Source organism: Coregonus clupeaformis, chromosome 17 (genome assembly GCF_020615455.1).
Source record: "Coregonus clupeaformis isolate EN_2021a chromosome 17, ASM2061545v1, whole genome shotgun sequence".
NCBI lineage: Eukaryota > Metazoa > Chordata > Actinopteri > Salmoniformes > Salmonidae > Coregonus > Coregonus clupeaformis.
Window position 1 is genome coordinate 4,114,710 of NC_059208.1, and position 14,529 is coordinate 4,129,238.

General features: G+C 46.0%; 1 protein-coding gene across 2 annotated transcripts in view; it reads left to right on the forward strand.

Annotated features, from left to right (window-relative positions):
• Positions 1-14,529, forward strand: part of LOC121585980 (rho guanine nucleotide exchange factor 2-like) — a 111,869-nt gene that overhangs the window by 36,741 nt on the left and 60,599 nt on the right. For both annotated transcript variants that reach the window (XM_045226055.1, XM_045226056.1), the window contains 2 exons: positions 1,684-1,846; positions 3,620-3,687. In XM_045226055.1, the coding sequence (XP_045081990.1) occupies positions 1,684-1,846; positions 3,620-3,687 (231 nt within the window). The remainder of the gene's footprint in view (positions 1-1,683; positions 1,847-3,619; positions 3,688-14,529) is intronic.

Consider the following 14,529-nt stretch of genomic DNA (forward strand, 5'->3'; position numbering starts at 1 on the left):
ATGAGTAGGTGTGTCCAAACTTTTGACTGGTACTGCAAGTAGTCTCTGGATAGATTCAGAGCAGTGTTTCTCAACTCCTGTCCCCATAACCCACATGTTTGTTCCAGCCAAGCACTAACACACAGTTCAACCTGATGTGACGAATAATCTACTCATTAAGTCTTGCTTTGTCAACCAGACAATTTATCAGGTGTGTTAGTGCTGTGTGGACTATGAGATGGTAGAAAACACCATGAAGGTCATTGTCTAGACATTTACCACTCTGAAATATTTATTATGACATGGCAAACTACAGTCAATCTGGCTAGCTTGGGTTCCTCTTTTATTGCAAAGTTCATGTGATCATCACAAGGCGTTCTCCAATTTGCTTCTCAATATCAGCCTTCTGTAGAAAAACAGCGGAAACAGAGAAAAGCAACAGAAGGCAATGATCGAGAGAGTGGGGGGTAGTGAGTGAGAAGGTGGAGAAAGACAGTGAAAACACAGACATCTATTGTGTTGCATTCTAGGCCTATGTTGTGTGAAGTGCTGGAAGTCTTGTCTCCTCTCTCTCTCTCTCATATATTAACATCCTCTCTCTCATATATTAACATCCTCTCTCTCATATATTAACATCCTCTGCTGGTCATCGCTGTCAGCAAATTCTGACCGGTTTTGTAAATGCTTTTACTTTTACAGTGACATTTGTTTTTGAGACCTACCCACACATACTGATCTCACACACAGAGAATCAAGAGTCTAACTCTCACCTTTATCCTCAATTATTTCATACTGAATACAGAAAAACTTTTGACCTCAAATGAGAACTGCACAAGTGCGGTTTTGTGGTGACCTCCCTCTTTTGCCGCTGTTGCCTTAGCAACAGCTCGCCTTGCCCACTTTAGCCCCAAAAGAGGAAGCCTTCCCTGTCTACTTCCTGTACAGGATGTCAACATGGCAACAGACATAAGGCTCTCCCTCCCCTGACATACAGACAAAAATACATTATTTGGCACAACTCTAAAAGGATGGGAAGACATTGTTAACCCTTTACAGCTGCTTGAACAAGCAATCCCAACACTGAGGAAATTGTACAGGTTCAATGCGGCGGTGACTACTTTTAGTTTCTAAGAAGTCAGCAATTTATGTTGCAGAAAGTTCTGCTTTATCAGACTGGTCCCAGAAGACACTGAACATTGCTCATGCTTCTCTCACAGGAACACACTGGGGTTTTTAGTTAGAGGTAGTATCAGCTATTAAGTTAGTTGTCAGGGCAACTATGGCCTGCCTGGTCAAGGTAGCTATGGTTACAAGATGATTGTGGACATTGCATTAGGAAATCCTCATTAACGATGGAACATTAAGATGATAACAATGGGGTGTGTGACGGATCCGGGGGGGAACTCCCTCTTTAGCGTTTGTCATTCTCCCTTTTGGTAATCTACTTTTGACACCTCAGAGGGCTACTGGTAACGCATAGATTTTGCTTCTGTTTGCTGTTGTCACGAACTGTATGCTTTCTACCAACATGTTGCTTTAAGGTATTGATGCAATCTAAAAGGCCTCTTTTTAAAAGTGGAAGATTAGGAGGATTAAGGGAAGTTCTGACACACAATTTAAACTTTGACCTGTCCACCTTATGTCAACGGTGCCATTGTATGTCATCAGTGCATTCTGCTTCTCCTTTTTTTCATTTCCTCCCAGAATAAGGAGAAGGAGCGCATGAGGGAGAGGGAGAAGGAGGCGCGGGACAGGGAGGCGCGCTACAGCAACGGGCATCTCTTCACCTCCCTCACCGTGTCAGGGACCACCCTCTGTTCAGCATGCAACAAGAGCATCACTGCCAAGGAGGCCCTCAGCTGCCCCAGTGAGTACTACTAATACTACTACAAATTAATACAACTACTAACACACACACACACACACACACACACACACACACACACACACACACACACACACACACACACACACACACACACACACACACACACACACACACACACAGCACCCCTATAGTGGCCCTTAACTGTCCCAGTAAGCCTTGCCTACCCACCACATCCTTCAGATACAGACCTGAGCTACACAGCATGTGTACCTCAGCAAACCAAAAGAGCACCTCTAAAACATACCACACCCTGTACCTCTCTAAAACCCTAAAACGCTTTACAAAAATGCAGCATAATCTATCAGAACATACATTGTCACATCACTCTATAGTGGCAGAATATTGAGGGACTACCAAAGGGAACAACCTACACTATACCATTCCTTTACAACCAAATCAACCTGTTAACGGGCCAAACAAGCTACAACACAGTAATAAACGGCAATGTGACTATCAATTCCATTTAAAATAGTTATATTATGAACATTGATCTACATGCAGTCAGATAATGGGTGAGAGTTGGAGATGGAGAGCTTCACACCCACTCATAAACACCTCTCCACTGCCATCATCACAGCCAAACTGGCCTAGAAGGAGCTGCAGCCCAATGTGTTTTCATTACATTTGATTTAACTGACAAAGATTGTGCTGGAATATATTTTCGTTTGTGTCTTATTCTAAGTATTTATTTTGAAATATTTACATTATAGGAATACATTTTGACAAACATTTCACACACAAATATAGACACAGTCCTGCACGTGTCCCCCCCACACACACACACACACACACACTCCCTTTCCTGTTATGCCTTTATACTTCACTTTTTCTGCTGGGTAGCATTTCTTCATTTCTCAACCAAACCTTATAACAAACAGTCCCTGTGTTGTCAGGACTCCATGCCCCTGTACACAGATAATAGCCCTGGTGTTGTGTCAGAACTGTGCACCCTGTGCTGGCCTGCACCAGGCTCTGCTCTGATCTGTGTCGGTGGCAGGTGGTAACCACTAATGTAGCCAGACGCTAACTCGGTACCTTGCAGGTTCTTCCTATTTTGAGGGGGAGTTATAGGTCAAAGGTTACTGTTTTTGTTTTAGTCTCATGGCGTTGTTCAAATTCCTAATACTAAATTATGAAATATGGAAATGCATTCACGGTAACACTTAGGGGTTGGTAAGGAGGTGGTGAATACCATGGATGCTAGTACACTTACACTCACCAGATTTAGTTTGGCTTGATTTCACTGCACCAAATCAAACCGGTTAATAAGTCAAAGCAGTCTGGATTGCCTTCTTCAGTGTGTAACCCTACTAATTTAAGTAGGCTTTAAGTCCAGATTTGGGTCAGAGAAGTGTTAAGGGCGGGCGGTGGAGGACCAATGAAACTGGGTTAGAGGGTTCCTAAACCCCCCTAGGTCTCTCCTCCCCTCCGCCAGTTGTGTCTATACCCTAACGTCCTGTTCACAAACCCTGCACAGGAAATGAAACAATGGCCACAAACAAGGCAGGGGGGATAAGTGCAAGATGGGGGAGAGGGAAAGAGAAGTGGGAAGAGAGAAGGAGATCCTCACCATATATTAAAAGTGCTCCATATTCGATAAAGGTTGACAATATAAAACAGAGGAACAAATTGAGAGAGACAGAAATATACATATAGAGTAGGGGGGACATTTAGAGTGAGGGCAGAGTGAGTGAGAGGAGAGAAAGAAAATGTTAGAAAGAGTGAGTCACGTGTGTTTTCTTTTTCTCACAGCCTGCAGTGTAACCATCCACAACCGCTGTCGAGACACGTTGCCCAACTGTACCAAAATGAAACAGAGGGTAAGAAATAAGAGGATATATAGTATTTGATACACTGCCGATTTTGCAGGTTTTCCTACTTACAACGCATGTAGAGGTCTGTAATTTTTATCATAGGTACACTTCAACTGTGAGAGACGGAATCTAAAAAAAAAATCCAGAAAATCACATTGTATGATTTTTAAGTAATTAATTTGCATTGTATTGCATGACATAAGTATTTGATCACCTACCAACCAGTAAGAATTCCGGCTCTCACAGACCTGTTAGTTTTTCTTTAAGAAGCCCTCCTGTTCTCCACTCATTACCTGTATTAACTGCACCTGTTTGAACTCGTTACCTGTATAAAAGACACCTGTCCACACACTCAATCAAACAGACTCCAACATCTCCACAATGGCCAAGACCAGAGAGCTGTGTAAGGACATTAGGGATAAAATTGTAGACCTGCACAAGGCTGGGATGGGCTACAGGACAATAGGCAAGCAGCTTGGTGAGAAGGCAACAACTGTTGGCACAATTATTAGAAAATGGAAGAAGTTCAAGATGACTGTCAATCACCCTCGGTTTGGGGCTCCATGCAAGATCTCACCTCGTGGGGCATCAATGATCATGAGGAAGGTGAGGGATCAGCCCAGAACTACACGGTAGGACCTGGTCAATGACCTGAAGAGAGCTGGGACCACAGTCTCAAAGAAAACCATTAGTAACACACTACGCCGTCATGGATTAAAATCCTGCAGCGCACGCAAGGTCCCCCTGCTCAAGCCAGTGCATGTCCAGGCCCGTCTGAAGTTTGCCAATGACCATCTGGATGATCCAGAGGAGGAATGGGAGAAGGTCATGTGGTCTGATGAGACAAAAATAGAGCTTTTTGGTCTAAACTCCACTTGCCGTGTTTGGAGGAAGAAGAAGGATGAGTACAACCCCAAGAACACCATCCCAACCGTGAAGCATAGAGGTGGAAACATCATTCTTTGGGGATGCTTTTCTGCAAAGGGGACAGGACGACTGCACCGTATTGAGGGGAGGATGGATGGGGCCATGTATCGCGAGATCTTGGCCAACAACCTCTTTCCCTCAGTAAGAGCATTGAAGATGGGAGGTGGCTGGTCTTCCAGCATGACAACGACCCGAAACACACAGCCAGGGCAACTAAGGAGTGGCTCCGTAAGAAGCATCTCAAGGTCCTGGAGTGGCCTAGCCAGTCTCCAGACCTGAACCCAATAGAAAGTATTTGGAGGGAGCTGAAAGTCTGTATTGCCCAGCGACAGCCCCAAAACCTGAAGGATCTGGAGAAGGTCTGTATGGAGGAGTGGGCCAAAATCCCTGCTGCAGTGTGTGCAAACCTGGTCAAGACCTACAGGAAACGTGTGATCTCCGTAATTGCAAACAAAGGTTTCTGTACCAAATATTAAGTTCTGCTTTTCTGATATATCAAATACTTATGTCATGCAATAAAATGCAAATGAATTACTTAAAAATCCTACAATGTGATTTTCTTGAATTTGTTTTAGATTCCGTCTCTCACAGTTGAAGTGTACCTATGATAAAAATTACAGACCTCTACATGCTTTGTAAGTAGGAAACACTGCCGATTTGGCAGGTTATCAAATACTTGTTCTCCCCACTGTATGTATGTATGTGTGTGTATATATATATATATATATATATATATACTATATATATATACACACTATATACAGTGCATTCGGTAAGTATTCAGACCCTTTCACTTTTTCCACATTTTGTTACGTTACAGCCTTATTCTAAAATGGATAAAATTGTTTTTTTCCCTCATCAATCTACACACAATACCCCATAAGACAAAGCAAAACAAGGTTTTTTGAAATTTTAGCAAATGTATTCAAAATACAAAAATGAAATATCACATTGACGAAAGTATTCAGACCCTTTACTCAGTACTTTGGTGAAGCACCTTTGGCAGCGATTACAGCCTTGAGTGTTCTTGGGTATAACGCTACAAGCTTGACACACCTGTATTTGGGGAGTTTCTTCCATTCTTCTCTGCAGATCCTCTCAAGCTCTGTCAGACTGGATGGGGAGCATTGCTGCACAACTATTTTAAGGTCTCTCCAGAGATGTTCGATCGGGTTCAAGTCCGGGCTCTGGCTGGGCAACTCAAGGACATTCAGAGACTTGTCCCGAAGCCACTCCTGCGTTGTCTTGGCTGTGTGCTTAGGGTCATTGTCCTGTTGGAAGGTGAACCTTCGCCCCAGTCTGAGGTCCTGAGCGCTCTGGAGCAGGTTTTCATCAAGGATCTCTCTGTACTTTTCTCCGTTCATCCATCCCTCAACCCTGACTAGTCTCCCAGTCCCTGCCACTGAAAAACATCCCCACAGCATGATGCTGCCACCACCATGCTTCACCATAGGGATGGTGTTGGCCAGGTGATGAGCGGTGCATGGTTTCCTCCAGACGTGACGCTTGGCATTCAGGCCAAAGAGTTCAATCTTGGTTTCATCAGAACAGAGAATCTTGTTTCTCATGGTCTGAGAGTCCTTTTTAGGTGCCTTTTGGCAAACTCCAAGCAGACTGTCATGTGCCTTTTACTGAGGAGTGGCTTCCATCTGGCCACTCTACCGTAAAGGTCTGATTTGGTGGAGTGTAGCAGAGATGGTTGTCCTTCTGGAAGGTTCTCCGATCTCCACAGAGGAGCTCTGTCAGAGTGACCATCGGGTTCTTGGTCACCTCCCTGACCAAGGCCCTTCTGCCCCGATTGCTCAGTTTGGCCAGGCGGCCAGCTCTAGGAAGAGTCGTGGTGGTTTCAAACTTCTTCCATTTAAGAGTGATTGAGGCCACTGTGTTCTTGGGGACCTTCAATGCTGCATAAATGTTTTGGTACTGTGATGTCACGAGAGGCTGTGTCCTGGAGGGACGTTACATCCCCCTGAGATGGCTGCAAACCCAGACAGCTATGGCTCCATCTGCTGGTATGGTCGGGAACTCCACCCCTCTATGGCCAATCTTCCCACGCAGCTGAAACAAATCAGGAGCTGATGAGCTGAAGGTTTGGGAAGGGAAGACACACAGTCTCCAACCTGGGCTCTCTGGAGGACAAGAGTGCTGCACGTCCACTTCCATGAGGAATATAAGGATTTGGAGATACTTACCTTTGGGAAATACTCACCTTTGGATATATGCACCTGTGGAAATACGTGAGAGACATTTGGAAGGACTTTTTGCTGGGTTGGCCACTAGCTGCAACGTGGACTACAGTAAGGCTGGGGAAAAGTTATCTGAGCGAGTGAGAATTATGATTTTGGATGTGGAAGAGACATCCCTGAACTGTTAACCCTTAAAGAGCCACAAGAGAACAGAATTTTGTTATATTTTCGTTAATTTCCCAAGACCTATAATAAAATCCTTGTTTTGTTTGAACCTTGTCTCCTTGCACTACTTGAGCAATCCCGCTGAAAGCTGTGTAGCCTCTCGTGACGTCACAGATGGTGGAGAATACGGGCACGCTCAAGCGTTAATAGTGCATGTCAGAGGAGGATACCGAAGGTTTGATCACCCAGTTTTCCAAGTTGGCCGTAGGCTCCCGCCGACTGAAATGGAGGACATATTGAAAGCCCTTGTTGCTGGCCAGCAAGCCCAGATGCAAGCAAACGTGGCTCTCTTGGAGGAGCAAAAGAAAGCCAACCTTCTGAAGGCAGAGGAATTGCAGTTGCAGAGACAGAGGGTTGTCCAAAATACCCGCCCAATAAAGGCAAGTGACTTTACATCTAAGATGGGAGCTACCGATGACATTGAGGCATACCTGCATGCATTTGAGGCCACGGCCACTAGGGAAGCCTGGCCCAAGCAACAGTGGGTTGGTCTGTTAGCCCCCTTTCTAACCGGGGAATCACTGAATGCTGTCCTGGACCTGGGCCCTGACCAGGTTACTGACTATGATGCCCTGAAGTCTGAGATCCTCAGCAGATATGGACTCACAAAGTTTGGTATGGCCCAGCGCTTTCACAGCTGGACCTTCCAACCAGACCAACCTCCTCGGGCGCAGATGCATGAACTTGTCCGAATTGCAAGGAAATGGCTGGATCCGCAGAGGAATACAGCAGCGGCGGTGGTGGAGGCCGTTGTGGTGGATCGTTACCTACGCGCCCTGCCTTATGAGGCAAAACGGTTCATCAGTCAACAGGCCTTGACCACGGCTGATCTGACCGTGGAAGCTGTGGAAAAGTACCAGGCCACAGCGGAGATGCTGAATGCTTCCCGAAAAAGACCCCAGGAGTGCGGCCCCACCACAAATGGGAAGAACCCGTCCAAAGGACCCCAAGGTCTCGAACCCAGCCACGTCAGGACTTATCCCGGCTCCAGGGGGAGCCAGAAACCAGGCGGGTCCAAGAAGAGTACACCAGGAGGGGGAAACTCGACAGTGTTACCGGTGTGGGGGAGATGGGACATATCTCCTGGCAGTGTGGGAAACCAGCCGATGAACCTATGCCCACTGCGAGTCCTCCAGCTCAGCACCCACACACCGTTTTGCCTCGCTCTTGGGAGTCGTAGATGGCGGCCCAGATCGACCCCCCCCACCTGCCCGGTAACTGTGAATCACCATGATGTGGAGGCCTTACTGGATTCTGGTAGCCGGGCCACCCTGGTGCGTAAGGATTTGGTGGGCCCAACGTGTCTGACCCCCGGGGAAAGTCCTCCCAGTTTCCTGTGTCCATGGGGACACCAGAGAATACCCCATTACTGAACTTACAATGACCAGCACACGGGGAACCATACACACGACGGCGGGGGGTGGTTGATTCCCCTCCCCGTCCCTGTCCTAATTGGACGAGACTGCCCAGCCTTTTACCCACTCTGGAGAGAGTCTCAGGAGAGGATAACCCGAGTACCTCGGAAACGGAGAGGCAAGACTCATCCTGGGAAGGCTCCGGTGCAATCCTCCGAGTTACTCACTCCCGCCCGGGCTCTGATAGGGATGGCAGGTGCCCAGACCAACACCGAGACGGAGCTACAGAATCTGGACAAAGAACTGTCTGGTCTGAAGGGGACCACTGAGAGGTATCGTTTGTTAAAGCAACAGTTAGACATGAAGACAGAAGAGTTAGATATCCTCCAGGCTAAACTCCAACAGAGCTCCTTCCCTAAGCAACAGGAGGAGCTGGAGAGGCTGCGCAGGACCATCGAGGAGTGTGAGGAGACCCTGCGCAGTAGTAAGGAGGTCCAGAAGAAGGCAGAGGAGAAGTACAAGGTGTTGGAGAACAAGATGAAGAATGCGGAGGCAGAGAGAGAGAAGGAACTGAAAGCTGCTCAACAGAAGCTAAACTCTGCTAAAACCAAGGCTGATGCTTCAGTAAGAAACTCAAGGAGCGACAACAGGAGGCTGAGTCCCTGGTCCTAGAGTTGGAGGAGTTGAAGAGAGAGCAGTCTGGCAAGCACCACGGCAATGCGGACGCCCTCTCCCGGCGTGATGCCTTCTTCGCTGCCTTTACCCGACGAGGACGTCGGTCCCGAGGAGGGGGATGTGTGATGTCACGAGAGGCTGTGTCCTGAGGGACGTTACATCCCTGAGATGGCTGCAAACCCAGACAGCTATGGCTCCATCTGCTGGTATGGTCGGGAACTCCACCCTCTATGGCCAATCTTCCCACGCAGCTGAAACAAATCAGGAGCTGATGAGCTGAAGGTTTGGGAAGGGAAGACACACAGTCTCCAACCTGGGCTCTCTGGAGGACAAGAGTGCTGCACGTCCACTTCCATGAGGAATATAAGGATTTGGAGATACTTACCTTTGGGAAATACTCACCTTTGGATATATGCACCTGTGGGAAATACGTGAGAGACATTTGGAAGGACTTTTTTGCTGGGTTGGCCACTAGCTGCAACGTGGACTACAGTAAGGCTGGGGAAAAGTTATCTGTGCGAGTGAGAATTAGGATTTTGGATGTGGAAGAGACATCCCTGAACTGTTAACCCTTAAAGAGCCACAAGAGAACAGAATTTTGTTATATTTTCGTTAATTTCCCAAGACCTATAATAAAATCCTTGTTTTGTTTGAACCTTGTCTCCTTGCACTACTTGAGCAATCCCGCTGAAAGCTGTGTAGCCTCTCGTGACGTCACAGTACCCTTCCCCAGGTCTGTGCCTCGACACAATTCTGTCTCTGAGCTCTACGGACAATTCCTTCGACCTCATGGCTTGGTCTCATAGCAAAGGGTCTGAATACTTATGTAAATAATGTATTTCTGTTTTTGTTTTTTTATACATTTGCAAAAATGTCTACAAACCTGTTTTCGCTTTGTCAGTATGGGGTATTGTGTGTAGATTGAGGGATAAAATATTAATAATAATCCATAATAGATAAGGCTACAACTTAACAAAATGTGGAAAAAGGGAAGATGTCTGAACACTTTCCGAATGCACTGTACATATGTGTGTTCACTGTACACAGGTCTTCCTACTTACAAAGCATGTAGAGGTCTGTAAGACCTGCACAAGGCTAGGATGGGCTACAGGACAATAGGCAAGCAGCTTGGTGAGAAGGCAACAACTGTTGGCGCAATTATTAGAAAATGGAAGAAGTTCAAGATGACGGTCAATCACCTTCGGTCTGGGGCTCCATGCAAGATCTCACCTCGTCACCTCATCAATGATCATGAGGAAGGTGAGGGATCAGCCCAGAACTACACAGCAGGACCTGGTCAATGACCTGAAGAGAGCTGGGACCACAGTCTCAAAGAAAACCATTAGTAACACACAGTAGCGCACGCAAGGTCCCCCTGCTCAAGCCAGCGCATGTCCAGGCCCGTCTGAAGTTTGCCAATGACCATCTGGATGATCCAGAGGAGGAATGGGAGAAGGTCATGTGGTCTGATGAGACAAAAATAGAGCTTTTTGGTCCAAACTCCACTCGCCGTGTTTGGAGGAAGAAGAAGGATGAGTACAACCCCAAGAACACCATCCAAACCGTGAAGCATGGAGGTGGAAACATCATTCTTTGGGGATGCTTTTCTGCAAAGGGGACAGGACGACTGCATCATATTGAGGGGAGGATGGATGGGGCCATGTATTGCGAGATCTTGGCCAACAACCTCCTTCCCTCAGTAAGAGCTTGAAGATGGGTCGTGGCTGGGTCTTCCAGCATGACAACGACCCAAAACACACAGCCAGGGCAACTAAGGAGTGGCTCCGTAAGAAGCATCTCAAGGTCCTGGAGTGGCCTAGCCAGTCTCCAGACCTGAACCCAATAGAAAATCTTTGGAGGGAGCTGAAAGTCTGTATTGCCCAGCGACAGCCCCGAAACCTGAAGGATCTGGAGAAGGTCTGTATGGAGGAGTGGGCCAAAATCCCTGCTGCAGTGTGTGCAAACCTGGTCAAGACCTACAGGAAACGTGTGATCTCCGTAATTGCAAACAAAGGTTTCTGTACCAAATATTAAGTTATGCTTTTCTGATATATCAAATACTTATGTCATGCAATAAAATGCAAATGAATTACTTAAAAATCATACAATGTGATTTTCTTGATTTTTTTTTAGATTCCGTCTCTCACAGTTGAAGTGTACCTATGATAAAAATTACAGACCTCTACATGCTTTGTAAGTAGGAAACACTGCCGATTTGGCAGGTTATCAAATACTTGTTCTCCCCACTGTATGTATGTATGTGTGTGTGTGTGTATATATATATATATATATATATATATACTATATATATATACACACTATATACAGTGCATTCGGTAAGTATTCAGACCCTTTCACTTTTTCCACATTTTGTTACGTTACAGCCTTATTCTAAAATGGATAAAATTGTTTTTTTCCCTCATCAATCTACACACAATACCCCATAAGACAAAGCAAAACAAGGTTTTTTGAAATTTTAGCAAATGTATTCAAAATACAAAACTGAAATATCACATTGACGAAAGTATTCAGACCCTTTACTCAGTACTTTGGTGAAGCACCTTTGGCAGCGATTACAGCCTTGAGTGTTCTTGGGTATAACGCTACAAGCTTGACACACCTGTATTTGGGGAGTTTCTTCCATTCTTCTCTGCAGATCCTCTTAAGCTCTGTCAGACTGGATGGGGAGCATTGCTGCACAACTATTTTAAGGTCTCTCCAGAGATGTTCGATCGGGTTCAAGTCCGGGCTCTGGCTGGGCAACTCAAGGACATTCAGAGACTTGTCCCGAAGCCACTCCTGCGTTGTCTTGGCTGTGTGCTTAGGGTCATTGTCCTGTTGGAAGGTGAACCTTCGCCCCAGTCTGAGGTCCTGAGCGCTCTGGAGCAGGTTTTCATCAAGGATCTCTCTGTACTTTTCTCCGTTCATCCATCCCTCAACCCTGACTAGTCTCCCAGTCCCTGCCACTGAAAAACATCCCCACAGCATGATGCTGCCACCACCATGCTTCACCATAGGGATGGTGTTGGCCAGGTGATGAGCGGTGCATGGTTTCCTCCAGACGTGACGCTTGGCATTCAGGCCAAAGAGTTCAATCTTGGTTTCATCAGAACAGAGAATCTTGTTTCTCATGGTCTGAGAGTCCTTTTTAGGTGCCTTTTGGCAAACTCCAAGCAGACTGTCATGTGCCTTTACTGAGGAGTGGCTTCCATCTGGCCACTCTACCGTAAAGGTCTGATTTGGTGGAGTGTAGCAGAGATGGTTGTCCTTCTGGAAGGTTCTCCGATCTCCACAGAGGAGCTCTGTCAGAGTGACCATCGGGTTCTTGGTCACCTCCCTGACCAAGGCCCTTCTGCCCCGATTGCTCAGTTTGGCCAGGCGGCCAGCTCTAGGAAGAGTCGTGGTGGTTTCAAACTTCTTCCATTTAAGAGTGATTGAGGCCACTGTGTTCTTGGGGACCTTCAATGCTGCATAAATGTTTTGGTACCCTTCCCCAGGTCTGTGCCTCGACACAATTCTGTCTCTGAGCTCTACGGACAATTCCTTCGACCTCATGGCTTGGTCTCATAGCAAAGGGTCTGAATACTTATGTAAATAATGTATTTCTGTTTTTGTTTTTTTATACATTTGCAAAAATGTCTACAAACCTGTTTTCGCTTTGTCAGTATGGGGTATTGTGTGTAGATTGAGGGATAAAATAATAATAATAATCCATAATAGATAAGGCTACAACTTAACAAAATGTGTAAAAAGGGAAGATGTCTGAACACTTTCCGAATGCACTGTACATATGTGTGTTCACTGTACACAGGTCTTCCTACTTACAAAGCATGTAGAGGTCTGTAAGACCTGCACAAGGCTAGGATGGGCTACAGGACAATAGGCAAGCAGCTTGGTGAGAAGGCAACAACTGTTGGCGCAATTATTAGAAAATGGAAGAAGTTCAAGATGACGGTCAATCACCTTCGGTCTGGGGCTCCATGCAAGATCTCACCTCGTCACCTCATCAATGATCATGAGGAAGGTGAGGGATCAGCCCAGAACTACACAGCAGGACCTGGTCAATGACCTGAAGAGAGCTGGGACCACAGTCTCAAAGAAAACCATTAGTAACAAACAGTAGCGCACGCAAGGTCCCCCTGCTCAAGCCAGCGCATGTCCAGGCCTGTCTGAAGTTTGCCAATGACCATCTGGATGATCCAGAGGAGGAATGGGAGAAGGTCATGTGGTCTGATGAGACAAAAATAGAGCTTTTTGGTCCAAACTCCACTCGCCGTGTTTGGAGGAAGAAGAAGGATGAGTACAACCCCAAGAACACCATCCAAACCGTGAAGCATGGAGGTGGAAACATCATTCTTTGGGGATGCTTTTCTGCAAAGGGGACAGGACGACTGCATCATATTGAGGGGAGGATGGATGGGGCCATGTATTGCGAGATCTTGGCCAACAACCTCCTTCCCTCAGTAAGAGCTTGAAGATGGGTCGTGGCTGGGTCTTCCAGCATGACAACGACCCAAAACACACAGCCAGGGCAACTAAGGAGTGGCTCCATAAGAAGCATCTCAAGGTCCTGGAGTGGCCTAGCCAGTCTCCAGACCTGAACCCAATAGAAAATCTTTGGAGGGAGCTGAAAGTCCGTATTGCCCAGCGACAGCCCCGAAACCTGAAGGATCTGGAGAAGGTCTGTATGGAGGAGTGGGCCAAAATCCCTGCTGCAGTGTGTGCAAACCTGGTCAAGACCTACAGGAAACGTATGATCTCTGTAATTGCAAACAAAGGTTTCTGTACCAAATATTAAGTTCTGCTTCTCTGATGTATGAAATACTTATGTCATCCAATAAAATGCAAATGAATTACTTAAAAATCATACAATGTGATTTTCTGGATTTTTGTTTTAGATTCCGTCTCTCACAGTTGAAGTGTACCTATGATAAAAATTACAGACCTCTACATGCTTTGTAAGTAGGAAAACCTGTAAAATCGGCAGTGTATCAAATACTTGTTCTCCCCATCTATCTATGGAAGGGTGTGAGAACCAAGAGCCTCCTAGGTTTTGTATTGAAGTCAATGTACCAAGAGGAGGACGGAAGCTAGCTGTCCTCCGGCTATACCATGGTGCTACCCTACAACAGAGTGCTGTTGAGGCTACTGCAAAACAGTGTGTTTTAATCAATTATCTGGTGACGTGAATATATTTAGTATATTTTTTCAATGTTTTACTATTTTTAATTTAATGAAATTCACTGAGGAGGATGGTCCTCCCCTTCCTCCTCTGAGGAGCCTCCACTGGTTATGTTGGATTTGCCCCAAACATAACACTTTGTATTCAGGACAGTTAATTTCTTTGCCACATTTTTTGCAGTTTTACTCTAGTGCCTTATTGCAAACAGGATACATGTTTTGGAATATTTTTATTCTGTACAGGCTTCCACTCTGTCATTTAGGTTAGTATTGTGGATTAACTACAATGTTGTTAATCC